This window comes from Crocuta crocuta, unplaced genomic scaffold (assembly GCF_008692635.1).
Source record: "Crocuta crocuta isolate KB4526 unplaced genomic scaffold, BGI_CrCroc_1.0 scaffold162, whole genome shotgun sequence".
NCBI lineage: Eukaryota > Metazoa > Chordata > Mammalia > Carnivora > Hyaenidae > Crocuta > Crocuta crocuta.
In genome coordinates, this window is record NW_027529433.1 from 8,475,925 (window position 1) to 8,495,568 (window position 19,644).

Below are 19,644 nucleotides of genomic sequence, written 5' to 3' on the forward strand. Positions count from 1 at the left end.
GAGAAGTTGGGGCACAGCACACATTATTTTACAGGAGTAAACTCAACTTAAAAAAGAAACTCAGTAGACAGAAGAAATCCAAAAGGAAGAAAACACATGTGTGAACACAAAAAGCATTTGTTTGCAAGGTTAAAAGAGTTCATTCTTTAAAAACACAACAAACACCACAACAAAACTCCAACGTGAAAATGTCTATGAGAGAAAAGTCATCTCCTATAGAAAAACTGACAGTTTTCCGTGCCCCACATTAGTACGTGCAGCAGGAAGGCTGAAGAAATACCACCTCTGCCTTAGTAATATTATTTACCTCAACACCTGAGCCGAGAAAAATGTATGTGAGCCAAAACAAGATGGATCACTTAGGAGCGCCTGAGTGGCTCAGCCAGTGAAGCGTCCAACTTCGGCTCAGGTTGTGATCTCGCAGGTTGTGAGTTCGAGCCCTGCGTCGGGCTCCATGTGGGCAGCTCCGAGCGTGGAGCTGCTTCGGATTCTGTATGTCTCTCTCTTTGCCCCTCCCCTGTTCATGCTCTGTCTCTCAAAAATAAATAAATGTGAAAAAAAAGTTAAAAAAAACAAGATGGATCACTTAAATCCACTTACTATTAACAGTTTTCTCCCTTTGCCTAACGAATGGTGGCAGAAATCATTATATGAAACAGTAACATTTTCCAAGTATGTGAAAGATTATATGTATTGATGGGGAATTAATGAAACACAAATCAGTCATTTGAAAGACTATACACATGAAACAAGAGTAGGAAAGATTAAAAAAACAGACTCGGTGGCTCAGCTGGTTAAGTGTCCAACTTTGGCTCAGGTCACGATCTCATGGTTTGTGGGTTCGAGCCNTATATATTTCACACATGTGAATGAAATGTAATTTGTTCTTCAGATAGAGATAGAGTGCTTTAGAGAACATGGCTTCTATGCTAACAATACACCAAATTAACAGCATTAAGAATACCTTCAAGTGTAGGTTACTTGATAAAGAAAGTGACTCAGTCCTGGAGATGCTGAATTCCGGTTCAGTTGTGGTGTCAAAAGAGTCCAATTCATCCCTACTAGGAATCTCCGTTCTTGAGGAACTCTGAGACACTGGAGTGTAGCAAACGTGTGAGTGGTCAGAATGCCCCTCCCCTTCACTGTCGGCATCCAGGGCATCAAGGCTAGAACTAAAGCACAAGTGAGTAAACAAAACATTATGTGAGCCTAGAGACTGACCGACACAGTCACTGGTGTCTGATTCTCTCAATTCAAATTCTCTTTGGCCGAAGATGCCATGGATACTCATTAAAAACGTTTCTAACAAAACCTGTATTTTAATTCTTTCCTCCCCCCAAAATCTCTTCTTTGAACACAAAATTTTACGTTTCCCCAAGTGAACACTTCTACCTAACAACAGCCATTTCAAGTAGTCTAACAAAACCCGGTGTGAGTTAGTACTCTCTTACTTGTTTCGTAAATTTGAGTATTGGCGGCCTTAATTAGCCTTCAAATGCTAAAACTGCAGATGAAACTGGGCTATGTGGGAGGCCTCTGGGGGGGTGGCATGTGAGGATAGGCAGCGTGGGGATGGACAGCTCAGGGATATTCAAGGACAGGCTGTAATTCTCACCTCAGAACTGACTGACGTCAAGGCAAGAGCCATTATGAGAGGCTCTTAATGATGAGAGGGTTGGATGGGGGATGGGCATTAAGAAGGGCACTTGTTATGATGAGCACTGGTTGTAGTATGCGAGTGATTAATCACTCAATTCTACTCCTGAAACAATACTGCACCGAATATTAACTAATTAGAATTAAAATAAAAATTTGACCCCCCCACCAAAAAAGATACTAGTCAACCTGAGTCTAGTGGGGTCCCAAATGTGTCATGTTAGATCATCATTTTTAGAGATTTTAGGTGAGAAAGCCACCTCAGAAACAGGTAATAATTCTGCTGAACTACTGCTTTTCTTTCCTAATTTTACTTTAATAACCATAAAATTAAAAGAAAAGAATGTGACCTTCCATATTCATGGCTCATTCCATAATATTTACATTTTAAACCACTCAGACTTTGAGGCCCGGTGCTTCTATAGGCATGTTAATGCTCAATGCATTTTCAAATACATTTTTCTTTCATTGTTGCAGTTCTGGATTAAAATTTTAATGACAACAAAATAAAACCACATTGCTTATGAAATATGAAGCAGAATATGAAACTCTGAATTAGTCCATGTTGGTTCTTTTTTCTTAAAAATCCATAGGCTATTTAATGGCCACTGAATATCAATATAATCAATTACGACATTTACACAGAAGTGAAAGCCACAACTGGCATCTCTGAGCAATTCCAAAGTGGGGTTTTCTCCTTTCAGAACTGATTAAGGGACTTCATCTTGGCAATGAGCATGGAACAAACGGGGTGGGCCTCACACTTTAATTGAATGCAAATGTTGAAGCCCATAAAATTCTTTCTCATAAAAAAACTAAAGCCTGGTGTGAAGAAACACTTTCTGGCAAATACTGGTGCTCTGACTGTTACTGCAACGTAATTATAGACATATTAACCTGCTATGTAGTTTCCTTAATTCAATGGTAGTCAGAGAGTGGACAGAGACCTTGTGGGATAGGGGGGTTAAAGCTCTGCTTAAGTTCCTCTATTTGTTTTCAGCTTGTGACTTCTGTATTCCTAAACATCAAGTTCGAATGGGTGACTGCCTGCACTCTACCCTAATTTAATATAAGCCTTTCCAGTTATATAAAGCATTTCTCCATCACTGTGAGTACATACTATAAGTATCACTGATAATTATTTTATTTTGCATGCTGCACATTAAAATATTCCTTTTTCTGCTAATTTAAATTGGGCTATTATTTTTCCTCATTAAGCTTTTAAGCTAAGATATTTGGTATCATGAGCAATAGTCTTTTTTTTATAAAATTTTTTTGCTGTTTATTTATTTTTGTGAGATAAAGAGAGAGAGAGTACGAATGGAGAAGGGGCAGAGAGAAAGAGACACATAGAATTTGAAGCAGGCTCCAGGCTCTAAGCTGTCAGCACAGAGCCCGATGTGGGGCTCGAACTCATGAACTGCGAGATCATGACCTGAGCTGAAGTCAGACCCTTAACCAAATGAGCCACCCAGGAGACCCCATGAACAATATTCTTCAGGATCACCCCTCGGTTAGTGTTTTATAATGCAATTTTTCAAAATCCCATTAGTCAAATATGAAATTTATTGTAGGCTGTGACCAAAATTTTCTTTTACAACAGAATGGAAAATATCAGAATACATTCCACATGTTCTTTCATAAAACATTTATTTAATGTTTTTGTGTACATATGTGGCATGGGGTCATGGTATGCAAAGTATTTCTTACTGTAGATGGTGATAAAACAAAAAAAAAATGCAAGTTTTAGCATGAAACTCTTCGTACACCTCATTTTTGGGTTGTTGTTGTTGGGCAGTTTAAAATAAATGTTGCATTATTTCCTCCTTGCAGCTTCTCAGAACAGTTAAGTCTGAGTAACATAATGGTTATATATTGTGCCTATTTAACTTTCAGCAAAATGTCTTAAACCTTGGAAAATTTAGGATTCAGGTCCCTGTATTAACCTCAGTTTTTATTATGTGCCCTCAGATTTCTCCTTCATGAGAATTTCCCAGTCTCTCGGCTTATTATTGACTTTTTTTAAAATTTTTTTTTNACTAAGCCACCCAGGCGCCCCTTATTATTGATTGACTTTTTAATGAAGGAGGTGCATTTCAGTTTGAGCTCATTATCAAGCCTGTTACACACTCCCAGCCCGGCACCCACTGAAGGAAGAGTCCCACGGCCATCCCAGGCCCAAAACAGGGCTTTCTGGGGGTTCCAAGTCCTTTGTCCTCATTCCCACATTTTCTAGAAGAAAAGGAATGTCTCTACTAGATAATGCCAAATTATTTTCCAAAATTATTATGCCATTTTCACTCCTATCAACTGTATTTGGGATTTCCACTGTATACATTTTCAACAAAATGTGGTATTATTACACTTCAAAATTGTGCCTATCTAGTAGTATAGAAGGCTGTCTCATTGTGCTTTTCCTCTATTATTTTTAGTCTGTTTTCATCAGTGTCTGACTTTTAAGTCAAGGAAAGTAGGGATGTAAAGGGGGGTAATATTTTGATGTAGAGATCAAAGGGGAAGTAACAATAAAATATAATTTCGCAAGTTCAGCTATAAGGTCCTTTGATTTTCTACATTTTTCCTCTAGAATATAACATCTTAACTTTTTCCCCCCTTACCTTCTTTTCTTTAGGTGACTTTGTTCCTTTTCAAATCCATGAAGACCAAAAGAAAGATTATAATTGGAAGCATATGAACCAGATGGTGATATGAAGGACTGCTGAGCTTCAGTACTTGAGGTCACTTCCTTCTTCTCACTTAGCAGGTATTTTCCATGGCTGCTTTCGGCAGCAAGGATATGCTTGCTGCTCTGAGGTCCCAGAGTCGAACCCATCGACTCAGGGCAGGTGTTTGTAGTGATTCCTTCTATATTAATGTAGTTAACATCCAAATCGCCAACCTGGAAATTTAAAGAAAAATATTTGCTGAGAAAAAGCAGGAAAGATTGGCTGAACAGAGAATAAAGTTTCCCCAATTTATTAACCTTCCACCTTATTTACCTGGTTTTGTTTGTTTTCATTTTGTTTTTGTAAGAAGAAATTCTTTCATGCTGTTTTTGTTCACTTGGCTGCTATCCCGTAATTCACAAAAGGAAGAAGATCACCTGACTATTTTATCAGGTTGTTCTTTACTACAAAACCAAAAATGGACTATGCTTTTAACATTTTATGAACCACCGACTCAAAATAAGGGATATATTTTAAATACCTGGGCAAAAATTAAGGAGTGGGCAGTGACATCATGGTTATATATTGCGCCTATTTTATTTTCACCCAATAGTCTTAAACCTTAGAAAATTTAGTATTTAAATCACTGGAATCTGGATAACCAAGGTAGTGGTGTTCACATATATCTCAGTCCCCCAAGAAAAAGAACACAAATTACAAACTAAAATAAGAATACAACCATATAAGTTGTGCAGACTTAACTAAAAGATATAAAATGCTCCAAACTTCAACTTATCTGTAAATAATAATGTTAACACCAAATTTCAGCAAACAGCCTATTAGACTACTGCTATAAGCCTGTGCAGAGAATGAGAAGAGTCTGGAAAATTCTGCATGGCAGAGTAAACAGGGAGCTTGTGGAGGGCCTAAGACTGACCTAAAATCATCACTGGAGGGGCACCTGGGTGGCTCAGTTGGGCGTGTGACTTCAGCTCATGATCTTACAGTTTGTGAGTTCGAGCCCCATGTTGGGCTCTATGCTGACAACTCAGAGCTCAGAGCCTGGAGCTTATTTTTTGGGCTCTATGCTGACAACTCAGAGCTCAGAGCCTGGAGCTTATTTTTTGGGCTCTATGCTGACAACTCAGAGCTCAGAGCCTGGAGCTTATTTTTTGGGCTCTATGCTGACAACTCAGAGCTCAGAGCCTGGAGCTTATTTTGGATTCTGTATCTTCTGCTCTCTGCCCCCACCTCCTCTTTCTCTCTCTCTCTCTTTCTCTCCCTCTCTCTCTAAAATAAATATGCATTAAAAAAATTTTTTTTAATCATCACTGCAAAAAGAAAGGGCACCCTACACATAAGAAAAAAGAATCTTGGTTGATCAAAGCATTTGTTCTAAGGAAGGAGCTTAAAAGCATCAGTGATCTGAGGCAGCAGTAATCAAAGGCATCACTCCCAGGAAATAAGACAGCAACAAAAAAGAGGGTGACACCATTTGGTGATGGTTAGTGCAGGGGGAAAGAAGTAAAAAGGGAAATGTGGAGTCCTAAATTGTCATAATCATAATAATTTACTAAGGCAAAAACAATAATCAAGGAAGGCTCAAACCAGTAGGTCAGAGTTTGTTGAGTAACAGGAGATGCACAGACTCAAACTCTCCCTTCAAGACATTTGGCAATCTAAGGAGACCATAATTTTACTGAAAACAAACATGGCAAATCAAAGATAACATTACCAGTGATGGGATATATTATTGTCATGTGCCTCCTGATACAACGCACTGAAAACAACACATCATCCTTTCTGTAATCCTGACAACCAAACACAGCCCGAACTCAATCATGAGGAATTATCAGAAAAACCAAAACTGAAGGACATTCTTGAGATGCCTGGGTGGCTTCGATGGTGAAGTGTCCAACTTGGCTCAGGTCACGATCTCACAGTTCACGGATTCGAGCCCTGCATCGGGCTCGGTGCTGACAGCTAGCTCAGAGCCTGGAGCCTGTTTCAGATTCTATGTCTCCCTCTCTCTCTCTGCCCCTCCCCAACTCATGCTCTCAGTCTCTCAAAAATAAATACATGTTTTTAAAAAAGAAGAAGATCTCAGATTTCCAACTGTCATTTCCTATTTTGGCCCCAAGGGAAGAGCTCTCACACTCCTCCCTTGGACAGTGTCTCACAATGGCACCCTCAAGTGTGTCATGGTGGGTTAATGTGTGCTGTGAATGGAAAGGAGGACTGAAGTTAAATGCTTGTATGAGGAGGCTCCACTCTGGCATCACCAGGGCTACCCTTAGGCTGAAATCTTGAGAGCTGCCCAACAATGCTAAATATTTTTGGAAAGAGATCAAGATCCCTCTTGTAACATCAGTCCATCTTACCTGATCTATCACCATACAGTTGGCATAAACTTCATCACCGCCATTCAGCACATCAGAGAGCCGGCGTCCAGCAGGGAATGCTGGGGGTTGCTTGGATTTTTTGAAGACATCAAAAGAGTGATCTAGCGGGAAAATGAAAATGGGACAGAAAAAGGTAGACGGAACTTATTTTACAGTCAAACTTCACCTTCTTAATCAAACCGTAAAACAAGAACAAAAACCAAAAAAACGCAGATGGTATTTTTTCAAGACACATTCACGTGTTAAGATCTACATGTATGTATTTTCTGTTCTACATCCAAACCTCAGTTATTTAAAACCTACAGAATAGCACTAGATATATATGGAGAAAACAGGCAGCAACCTCTTTGACCTTGGCTGCAGCAACTTCTTACTAGATAGGTCTCCAGGAGTCAAGGGAAATAAAAGCAGAAAGAACTACTGGGGCCTCATCAAGATAAAAAGCTTCTGCACGGCAAAGGAAACAATCAACAAAACTAAAAGGCAACTCACAGCATGGGAGAAGATATTTGCAAATGACACATCGGGTAAAGGGTTAGTATCCAAAATCTATAAAGAACTTAACAAACTCAACACCCCAAACCCAAATAATCCAGTGAAGAGATGGGCAGAAGGCATGAATAGATAAATATGTGCCCATTTCAAGCACTGTTTTTCCAGTCATGAGAGATTTCTATAAAATTATTAGATTTTTGCTTTCAATTTCTCACAGATTAAACTAACATTCTTCTCACTTCCTCAATCACTTGGAAGCATTAGTGCCTGAGCTACAACCGTCAGGTTCCACTGCGGTGTCCAGGCTCCACGCCCTTTACTAATGGGCCTAAGATAGTACAGAGCCCAGGAGTTCCGTACTGCCTCCCGACTGTGCATACAGTCGAATTACAGAGAATGGTGCTTCTACTTTCATTACAGTAATGTTTTCGCTTGCTTCCATGTTCTCAGCTTTGTTACAAATAGATGAGGGTGAATCCCAAAGAGTTGAGGGGCAACTGTATTTGTAAGGAATGTAAGGTTGAAGGCAATAAAACACAGTGGGGCCAGAATGCTTCGTTTCCTGTGACCGTGGCTAAATTATTTGATGTCCCGATACCTTAACAGAGCTTCTTCTTGTATGAAAGCCGACTTCCATCATGCCTTCCCTGTCAGAGGGTATGAGGGTTATAGGAGTTCAAAGAAGTAAGGCATGAAACACATGCCTAGCATTTAGCAAAGGTCAATAAATATTGTCACTGTGATTATATTTTGTTATTGATAGCTATTTTAAGCATGTTCAATGTGAGATTATTGATACTAACCGCAAGGTGTCATACTAACAGTACTATTAATACGATTTTAGTGTTGTATTCATAATAGACTACCCATGTCTAAAATTGAATCTAACTATGGATTTAAAGTTTTATTTGTAGCAAATGTCCTCTTCCCTGACATTCCAGCAAGAGGGCACAAAATGAAGTGTTGCCATTTCATCAGCAATAGCAATGATCTCCCTCTGTCCTCTCTGTGTCATAGATATAACCCAGGAAAGCCCATGAGAGTGTGTGAGAAAATGAAAAAAAAAAAAAAAATCATTACCTGTTAGGCTGATGTACTAGGATAAAAAAAACCCTGTTCTTTCTTAGAAACTGCTGGATGACATTACACAAGTTACAAAAATACATCCATTGTATGAGCCAAAGGCATCAGCTTTATATTCTGTGTCTTAACCTAACTGTTCACCATAGAAGACCAAAATGAAATTTCATCAAGCTGCTTGAATAAATAACAGTGTAAAAGGGAAACATTTTCTTATACACACAATGTCTTCTTTTATCAACTTGCTTCAATAGCTAGCACTGTAACACATACCCACAAAGACTTCACCAGTGTAATCAGGATCAATTACCATACATTTTCATTGTCATTACACAAAATAAAAGCAAGTTCCAAAGATTATAAATTAAGAACCTGACTAAACGCTTTCAGAGTGTTCTGAAGAAAAGACCTGCTTATACATCATTTTACACAATGCTTGAAATACAATCATAAATAACTCAACAGGGCCCTCTGAGGTGTTAATTAATTCAGTTTATTTTTTTAATAGTTTATTGTCAAGTTGGTTTCCATAGAACACCCAGTGCTCATCCCCACAAGTGCCCTCCTCCATGCCTATCACCCCTCTTCCCCTCTCCCCCACCCCCATCAGCCCTCAGTTTGTTCTCAGCATTCAAGAGTCTCTCATGGTTCAGTTTAACTGCTCGATAATGTTGTAAGTTCACACACTCTTAACACACTGGCATTTCTGCCACCACATTTGGGCGGCTGGTTGTGCCCTTTTTTAACCACCTCTATCACCGGCAAATTAAGATTTCATGGATAACTAGACTAAGAAAAAGGAATTCAACAAAACAATTGCAAATTATTGATAGATTCTATTTTTAAAAATGTAGACCCAAAAGCAACAGTACCACAAACTGGAGCCAACGAACGTACTGACCAGGCACCCCAACAGCCATGTTACGAACTACCAAGAGAATGAGCTTTTTGGTCAGAACTCTGACCCTCACCTCAAAAATGAGCAGGACTAAGAACTACTTCTGTTCTCCTTGCAGTCACTTTTTTTCCCCCACAAACAAATCTACCTGGCCCTATGTAGCAGGTCAGAATGTGTAAGAGCATACCCAAGCAGTAAAATAAACTCAAAGATGGCCAAATTACTTTGGTTACTTTGACCAAGTTGGGGTTTAATTTGTTTTCTGCATAATTTGACCAGTGTTTTAGAAAACGATGTCATTTGTTAACAAAGACAGGTGCATAAGCTCTTAATTCCAATTCTGAAATCTAGAAAGCTCTTAAAATAAAAACTTTTCTTAATTTTTATTTACTTTATCTGGTGTGAACATTCATATATTCTGCTGCAGAAATATTTCCATGCCGGAGAATGGCAGTGCCAGTCATGTCATATATATAAGCATTACTCCAAAAAAAAGTCTGAAAATTCTAAATTCTAAAACAAATCTAGTCCCAATACTTTCACATAAAACACAGGACCTCTGTAAAATTACAGCAGTTATTATATGCGTATTTTCCAAGATTGTCTCATTCTTCTACCAAGTTCACAATTTTGCCATAGCTACTTACTACCTGTATTATTATATTCTCTAGTACTTGTTTTTAGATTGACTCCCCTTTTTACTTTAAATACAATGAAGTTTGAAAGAAATACTTTATCCTGACTATAAACAGAAAGCTACTATTCCCCATAAATAGTAGAAGGGAATTATACACACTAAAACCATGCAAGCACCTTCTGACTGAACACAGGGGACATCAAAGCGGAGGGTCTATAAGGGCCGCTCTCTCAGTGTCACGAAAGGAGATTCATGAAGGGAAGGACGGAAGGGGTGGCTGAGAAGCAGTGTGCAAAAAGAACCTTCTCCTCGAATCAGCAGAGCAATCAAAAGAAAAATGCAAAGGAAATACCTGCCTTATTATGTGATTCAATGTCATCTCACATTAGGCTAGGATACCATCTCCAAGACCAACAGTGCCCAGAAGAATTTGCCCTACACTTAGGAAGAGCTGCCTAGACCGGGTCATCGTCCTGTCATTCAGGTAATGACTTCACTGAGACAATCAGTCTTGGTGGGGGTTGGGGGAGAGAAGATTACTGCACAAAATCAGAAGACAGTAGAGACAACGGAAAAATCTGTCTCCTCCACAGATCTCTCATCCATGATGTGCCGTGGAGATGTTCTGAGTCACTCAACACAACCATTTATAAGATTGTCCCTTAAGACTTTTTCAGTAAAACTCTAGAGCATCCGTAGTCCCCACCTGCCAAAGGATGCCACAGGATAATTAGATCTAGAAATGAACACAGAGGAACAAACCAGAAGATGACAGACTTACAAGGCCCCCACTCCTTTATTAACTTCAACACTAGTTACCGCAGCTAATGGGCTTCTTACCAGAATAAGATTAGAGAAAGAAAATAAGCCTTCAAAAATACTTTCAAATAATCACCAGATATATATATAGTAAGGTGGCTAATTTCTTTTCTGCCTCAGTCATTTAAAGGAAAAAAAAAAGAAATTAAAAGAAAAAAGTTACAATGGTTCTTTTTAACTTACCTTTTCAAAACCTAAGATATATTTCATCCCTTTCACTTTAGTAGCAAATTAAGTGAAAACTTGTTGCCCCCAAAAAGAAAATCCTTCAGATCCCTTCTCAATGAGAAGACAGAAATAATTTGCAATAAGAAAATCAGCTCTTTGTCTTAAATTATGTTTTTTTTACAAATAGTTTATTGTCAAATTAGTTTCCACATAACACCCAGTGCTCATCCCCACAAGNATGCCATAAATTATGTTCTTTTTAAAACAGTTTTTCTTAGCAAAAAGTTAACTTTACAATTCTGTTGATAACCTTTATTTTTACTATGCAGTAGACCTAATATTTCAAAGACCGTATAAAGGTAACCAAAACTCAACTGTCATCCACATGACTACAAATTTCAAATTGGTAAAGAACAGTGCATTAGAGTTTATTAAGAGCAATGGTGCTGGGCTGCTTAACTTCAAAGCCCTATTTCACCTTCTATTAGCTGTGTTACTCTGGGCAAGTTACTTAACCTCTCTACACCTCCATTTCCTGAGGTGTAAAATAGGGATGATAACATATCTGCTAGGATTATCATCAGGATGAAGTGATTTAATATTTTAACTGATTGGACACAATCTGACACAAAGTAGGCCCTCTATAAATGCTTGCTATTATCACAGAAGTAAATGAGGTTGTATAGTTTTGATACTTTACTATAGTCTTGCTTCTTTATTAAGAGGATTTTTACCTTGGTTATAAGTCTACATGTTTAAAACCAACCCTAGGAAAGTGCAATTTTCAAAACATTGTTTCCTACATGAAGAGCTTTTAAAATGAACGGTGTAATGCCCATTATTTCAGATTTAGCTCATGTTAAGAAATTTTGTGAAGTTCAGCCTCTAAATGGTAACTAAACAACAAAGTCAAACTGTCCGTAAGATTTACCTCCAGCAACTCAAGCACGAGATCTCATCAAAGAGGGGAGATTATAAAAGAACAAAGAATAAAGTCAGACAATCAGAGACAGTGTTTCCGAAGAACAAAGGGAGGATTTCAGGAACTCTGATGTTCCAACAGGATCAAGTGGCCTGGGGCCAGGTTCTCAGTGCAGAGTGCCTAGAGAATAACCAGCAACTCCAAGGGGATTCCCAGCTCTCCTGTCTCCCATTCTATTCCCGGCTCTGTAACGTGGAACTCTGCAGGGACTCCCCTGAAACAGAAATGTGCGTCCACACTTCTTTGTTATACTAGATGCTCTGGTTAGGGAACGCTCCAGATAAATGAGAGTAAATGTATTTCACCCACAGAGAGGAGAACTAGGGGAGGGGGAAACGCAGCTGCAAATACCTCCCCCCTTTTTTTTTTTTTGATATTTACAACTACCTCCAAGTGGGCAGGAAATAGTTACTAGCATGCATCAGCCTAGGGCCTCTGCAGCCTGAGTTCTAATGAAATCCAACCCTCCCTCGCTAAGCTAAGGGCCTTGCAACTTAAGGGGTGTGTGGCCCATTTGCCTGGTTATGTAAGAGACCCCACGCCCGGACACAAACCAAGCGGGCTAAGGCAGCCTTTTGCAAATGTGCCGCTGACCTGGTTTGGCCCCTTCTGGGTACCTGGCTCTTCCCTGCCAAAGTCAGCAGGGGGCCTCTCAGTCCAGGGATCTCTTTACAATGGCTGGGCAGGCTGGTGTGTTTCTTTCACTCATTCATTCATTCAACTGTGCCTCAAGCCCAGCAGTCTATGAATACAGAAGAAGGACTTATTGAGAATGACTAACCACCACAAGGCGGGTAAAGCTTGTTTTAGAGTTCAGTTCCCAGCACCCCGACCCCACTGAAACTGTGCCCCTCAGAACTTAGTGGTCAGTTCTCCCTGCTCACCTTACATGACCAAGGGCAGCATTTGACAAAGCTTATCACTCCCTTTTCCCCTGTGCCTCCAGGACACCTCTCCCTCTCTCTCCCTCCCTCTCTCCCTCTGTCTCTCTCTCACCCTTCCTTCGCAGTCTCCCTCATCTTCTAAATTTTAGCAGGTTGCAGGGTCCCAGAATCAATCCTCACATTTCCCTCTGCCTTTCTCCACCCTCTCCTGCATCCGCTGAATCATCCAACACGGTGTCACACACCACTGTACGATAATGACTCCTAGTTTCATATCCAACCCCAACCTCTCCCTGGAATCACAACCATGTCCTTAACATCTCCACAGGTTGTCCAGCATCCGTGAGTGCAAAACAGAACTCCTGGCTTTCTCCCTTCTCCCTTCACAGTGAATGGCAACTCTGCCTTTCCCTGGAGTCGACTTGACTGTTCGCTTTCACAATCAGATGGATCCACAATCTGCCTTTTTTTTCCCCTTCCACCTCGACCCACTGCCACGCCAGGGCAAGCCGCCACCATCTCCTGCTCAGCCAACTGTGAGATCACTGTCCCTCGAAGATTTTTCTGCCCTTGAAACCCTGTCTTCTACAACAAACACAAGGCAATCTTTTTACAAAGAGAATCAAATCACGTCTCGCCTCTGCAAAATTCTCCAACGGCTTCCCATCTCATTTTGAGTACGAGTCAAACGTGACCACAACCTGCCGTGCCTTGCTAAGATGGTTCTGGGATGCAACTTTAACCTGGGCTGTGCGTGTCTGAGGAAGGGGTTTCCCCACACATCCAAGCAACTCTCAGACACCAAGGAGTTCTGCGATCAAACTCAGTTCTGACACTCTCCACCCAGAGGTAATGTCAGAATCCACACACTCAGTTAAACGCTCAGTCCTAGGAGACTGCTCTGCACCCCCAAGTTCAGATGCCAGTTACAAGTGCAGGTTGTTGCCTATACTTCTGCTCAACTAGCTATAAATCAGAGGCTGCCATGACCCCCTCTCCTTCGGTGTAATTAATTTGCTTGAGAGGTTCAAAGACCTGAGAGTAACATTTTACTAATTAAAGACCGGTCTATTAGAAGAGACTATGACTCAGGAACAGCTACATGGAAGACACGCATAGGACAAAGTATGGGGACCTTCCATGTTCTCACAGTGCAATGCAATCTTGATACCTCTTCCCGTTTTCCATCCAGACGTTCTCTGAGTCTCCTGTCCTCTTTGTTTCATTACATGGATATGACTGATTAAATCTTCAGCCACTGGTAGGATGTGTGGGTGGCTCAGTTAGTTAAATTTCTGACTTTGGCTCAGGGCATGATCTCACAGTTTATGAGTTTGAGTCCCGAGTCAGGCTTTGTGCTGACAGCTCGGACACTGGAGCCTGCTTTGGACTCTGTGTCTCCCTGTTTCTCTCTCTGCCCTTCCAATGCTCTCCCTCCCTTCCTCCTCCTCCCCCTCTCAAAAATAAATAAACATTAAAAAAAAAAAATCTTTGGCCATTGGTGACTGAACTCAATCTTCAGCCCATCAGGGGTGTGGGGGGAGGGTGCTAAAAGTTCCAACCTCCTAATCACACGGCCCGTTCTCCTGGCAACCAGTCGCTAAATCTTAGGTCCAAAAGTCATGTCTTTATCATATTCACCACTTCGGACATTCTAAGACTTTTAGGAACTCTTTGCCACAAACAGGAGAAAGCCCAAATACGTATTTCCTACTGTAAATCACAACACCACACTTGTACAACCTGCCCTTCCTGCACACTCACCCAACCTCTCCAAAGCCTGCCGATTACTCTACTCCAGCTGCCTGGCCTTGCTATTCCATGCCTCAGGCCATTTGCACTTGCTATACTTTACCGGTATTGGTCTTCCCCTAAATAACCAGATGCTTTGCTTCCTCACTTTCATCAGATCTCCACTCAAACGTTATCTTATCAAATAGGCTTTCCCAGGCCATTAGGTATATACAATAGCGCTTCCCTCCCCTACCTGCTTTCTTTTCCCTTATACCATTAATCGTCACCTAACACATTATGTATTTATTGTATATTGTGCTTCCTTCTACTAAAATGCAAACTCCATCAGAACAGTCATATTGAATACTTTGTCTATTATATCCCCAGGGCCTAGAACCATGTCCGGTACATAAGAGATACCTAGTAAATATTATCTGAAGGAGGGAATACTTTTCATTAAGAACAAATACCATGTACCAGGTACCACTAAGAGACTATTCCCTTCTCACCTGACAAATCTCCTCAAATTCTGGAAGTTTTCCTGTGAGTTGCTCAGCTGTTCTTGCTCTACACCTGGCTGTGGGGGGAATATTGCTTTTGTATTTTTTCCATTCATTCATTCATTCATTTGTTCATTCATTCATTCATTCATTTATTCATTCATTCCCTTTTCCAACATTTACTGAGTGTCTCCTGACTACCAGCCACCATGCTACTTGCTGGGCCCTGCACAGGTCCCTCAGCCTCCATCTCAAGCTCTCAAAAATATCTCCAAGTACAGTCACGATAGACCACTTCCCCAGGAGGTCCCCTGACCAGTCTCTAAACACCCACCAGGCTGTTCTCCTTCTCCGAGCTCTTCCTGCCTGTTCCCTCTGTGTTTTGTCCTATCTGATCTACTGCACTCCGGAGACAGAAGTTGTATTTCGTTCTCCTGGTGGGACAAGTAACTTCCTGGTTGGGGCTGGTTGGGGTCGGAGCTAAAAACAGATTCTCCATTGTGCAGAACACTGCAGGTGCTGGCCACTTCCTGTGCAACACCATCCGACACACCCGCGGGCAGCGGCAGCCCAAGAATTCCTCTTTCATCTCTTCATTTTAAAAACCAAGTGAACTTTCTTTTATTAAAGGAATAGTGGATGATCAGGCAGATTTGCAAGGTCAAAGTACTAGGAAGATGAGGGGGTGGGGGGGGCATTAAAATGGAGAGAAGAAAAACAGTAGGTACTCCAGAAGCCAGCATCTATTAAACACCTGTTCCATATCAGGTAGTTATGCCAGGTAACACTGCTATTAGAGCTAACCCTGACATCATGCTTTCTCTGAGCAAGACACAGTATCGTTTCCACATGTCAGCTCATCTGATCCTCAGAACAATCTTTTGAAGCAGAACTATTTCCTTTTTGCATTTTACAGAGTAAGAAACCATGGTGCCACTTAAGCAACTCCCCCAAACTAGTCAACGGCAGCTCTACGTGGACTCTCTGCTGGCTGGTTCAAAGTACTTTATTTAATAACTGGGCTTACTGAGTATCCCGTTTGAACTAAATAAAATGGTATTTGAGCAATGTCTGGTATTTTCCCATTAGGAACTTTCATTAATGTGTTACAGTATGACCCATGCCTACGTGTGTTTGCTCACTTCCTGAGCCCATGCTTTCTGCCTCTGCAGGTGTGCTGCCAGAATAGGACAGTCTGAGTCTCACTGAAAAACAACATTCATAGAACAGTAAGTAGACGATTTCATTTTGTTTAGCCGCACAACATACAGGGTAACTGAGGGCAAGACTGGGAAGGTACACCAACGTGTGTGCTATCTTCTAAGCAATGGCTTTTTATTTCAACTCTTTCTGTACTTTCTAACAAGAACCATTTTTACACGTAACACAAAAGAAAAAATAGGTTGTGTCTTAAAAATGTGCCTCTGTGCGGGGCGCCCGGGTGGCTTAGTCGGTTAAGCGTCCGACTTTCGCTTAGGTCGCAATGGCTTTTTATTTCAACTCTTTCTGTACTTTCTAACAAGAACCATTTTTGCACGTAACACAAAAGAAGAAATAGGTCGTGTCTTAAAAATGTGCCTCTGTGCGGGGCGCCTGGGTGGCTTAGTTGGTTAAGCGTCCGACTTTCGCTTAGGTCATGATCTCGCGGTTCGTGGGTTCGAGCCCCGCGGCGGGCTCTGTGCTGACTGCCAGCTCAGAGCCTGGAGCCTGTTTCAGAGTCTGTGTCTCCCTCTCTCTCTGACCCTCCCCTGCTCACGCTGTCTCTCTCTCTCTCCTAGAAATAAATAAAAACATTAAAAAAAAATGTGCCTCTATGAAAGAACGGCTGTGGAATCTCAGGCAAAATACCAGGTAATCAGTAAATCAGGCGAATTAGAGAACGCCCATGTAAATGCGTTAGCTGGAAATGTGTTATGCAAGAGTCCATAGTACCGTTCTAGCCCATCTGCCAGCCCAACTCTCCCTAACCATCTGAGGTGTTACCGTGTTCATTCTGTAGACAAGAAAGTTGAGGCCCAAAGAGAGTGATTAACCCACCAAAGTTATGAAGTGAGAGACCCTGAAGGCAAATGGTGCCGCCCGAGACTGTCTTTCTCGCTGCAGCACACTCGCCCCAGATTCCCAATTCAAAGAGGACCTTTGCCGAATTCTGAAACTTACAGGGAGCCCTCCCCGCCAATGGCCCTCATGTGCTCCACAAGAATGAAAAAAAACTCACCCTTGTAAGTGAAAAGGAACCTTTTCAGGGATAAATTGTCATTTATCTCCCTGCTTGTTCTTCCTCTAAGTCTCTCATCGGATTTTCCTGATATTAGTCTTGGCCTGGAAAAATCTCTTGGCCTCATTCTTCTGAGTTGGACTTGAGGACAGAAAGGATCCATCCAAATTCTAAAATTATCCCCAGCCCAGGAATTTCCTGTGGGTCATATGTAAAATGCAGTTACTCTCAAGATGTAAGTGTATACCAAGACATGCCTGGGAGAGTCCAGGGAGCCTCTGTCTACCAAAGTAGAGTGGTTCTAACACTGATCCAAATGCCTAAGTCACCCTCAGAGCTTCCTCCACCTCCTGGGATCCTGTGAAAGAAAGTGGGCCCTGGGATGTGATCAAAGCTGCTCCACCTATCCTGTTAACAGAAAGACCTGAGGACAAAAGCAAAGAGATTCCAGAGGCGCTGGGGTGAAAGCTGTTTTTCCAGCCCTCTCCTTCGGAACAATTTAAAAGCCCTTCTAAATAACAAGTTACAACTTGGTACTTTAAAACCTAAAAGAAGCCCTATTCTGCTGTTCTGAAAGACCTAATTATCAAAATTATCCACGAAGAAAACAGGTCTTTTCCCTCGTCATATACCAGAGGCACAGGAGGAGATGGGGAGAAAAGAGAAGAGAGCAAGAAAATAAGAAAATACTGTCCTTGGAGAACAATAACCATTTTCTCCCAAGTCTTTCCAAGCTCTCATTCCTAATTATAGTAGCACAAAGTAGCCTTCAAGAGTACACATGTCTGTGTGTGCAAAAGCACTCTTAACTGTGTAACTTTTTTCCACCCTTGCTTCTCCCACGCTATCCAGGACATGTTCAGTCATGTGTTGTGTGTAGACTCAGTGTGATTAGACTTAATCAGCAATTCCTTTCCTTTTTAAAAAATTTTTATTTTTTTTTAAGTAATCTCTATGCTCAACATGGGGCTCGAACTCGTGACCCTGAGATCAAGAGTTTCATGCTCCTCTGACTGAGCCAGTCAGGTAGCTCAGCAATTCCTTTCCTTCTTGATGCAGCTGAGGCTGAAATCAAGTTAGTCTACAGGGAGGAACAGTAAGTAAACTGAAGGGGGAGAAAGGAGCAGATCATACAAGTACCAGGTTTGAAGTGAAAGACTTCAAATAAACTGGGGCAGGACTTTGACAAGACCTTTCGTGATAACTATAGATAAAAAATACAAACTAACTGAGAAGAAGATGCTCCTGTATGTCATCATCACAAGAAATCCTATGAATAATTCATATCCTGGATAATCTTATAGACAAACAGTGGCACATAAAAATGATTGTGTCCACTTCAAAAGTCACACGGAGCTCCAATTCTCCCGCACCCATCCTTAGGGTTATGTGTTTTTGCCCCACTTAGTATCCCAAAAAGCAACTGAGTTCCCCTATCAAAAAGGAACTATGTTAGTGAAATGGAGAATTCTCCACTAAAATGTAAATTCTTGCACTTTTTTTAGGGGTTATTGACATTCATTTCAGGTGAGCAACAATGATTTGATATTTGTATATATTGCAAAATGCTCACAATAAGTCTGGTTAACATCCATCATCATACATACATTTTCCTTTGTGATGAGAACATTTAAGATCTACTTTCTTACCAACTTCCAAATAACTCTCACTTATTTTTGTGGCCTCAACAAAAACATGTCAAACGAATGAACGAATGAATGAATGATGAAAGCCAAGCAGTGCCTGGCATTCCTCCTAACTGTTCTGGGTTTCTCCCAGTTGGGAAACTACTTGATTTCTGAATCCTGTGCCATTATCCTGAGCAACTCTGGGGACCACTAGGTAGGTTAGCATGAATGATAGCTGGATATGACACTTGTTACAATTCATAACTGGGGCTTTTCATTGGCAGGGGCAAGAGAGATCAAAGACATGAGAGAGGTGGCTTCCTTGCCTGTGGTTAACTCAGGGTGGGTGGACTTTTGTGCTTCCATAGGGGGTTCTGAAGGAGACCACCTTGCAGGCTGCCTCATACCATCACAAGGAAAACCACTGCAAGAACACTTAAGGGGAGACTGAGGTCAGGCAACTTTCCTGAGCAGCCCCCAGTTGCTGAAGCCAAGTGTGGGTCCCTAAGATCCCACAGGCCTGTGAGAGGAGTATTAATGGCTGAGGAGAGTACTTGTGGCCTGCTATGGACTCAGCATTGTACCAAGGAAAGGGCCCTGAAGGAGATATTTCTAGAGAAACATCTGAGCCAGCAGCCTAGGAAAGAGATTCCAAGTTTTCCACAGTATAACTAGGTGAGGCCAAGTCAATGAAGGAGACATCACAGGAGAAATCCAGACTAACACCAAGGAGAGTATACAGTTGCAGGACATCTGTCAAAGATGTCATCGCACCCCATAAAACACATTCATGCCTTAGGGAAGAGCCCAGGCCAGCTGATCTGGAGCAGACACCAGAAGGACCCACAGGACATTCAAAAATTAGCCCTCCTTCGAC

At 41.3% G+C, this 19,644-nt stretch overlaps 1 protein-coding gene across 3 annotated transcripts in view; it reads right to left on the minus strand.

Annotated features, from left to right (window-relative positions):
• Nucleotides 1-19,644, minus strand: part of ARHGEF28 (Rho guanine nucleotide exchange factor 28) — a 285,499-nt gene that overhangs the window by 93,670 nt on the left and 172,185 nt on the right. For all 3 annotated transcript variants that reach the window (XM_077759946.1, XM_077759948.1, XM_077759947.1), the window contains exons 10-12: nucleotides 6,704-6,825; nucleotides 4,275-4,555; nucleotides 965-1,172 (exon numbers count right to left, since the gene is read on the minus strand). In XM_077759946.1, coding sequence (XP_077616072.1) covers nucleotides 965-1,172; nucleotides 4,275-4,555; nucleotides 6,704-6,825 — 611 coding nt within the window. The remainder of the gene's footprint in view (nucleotides 1-964; nucleotides 1,173-4,274; nucleotides 4,556-6,703; nucleotides 6,826-19,644) is intronic.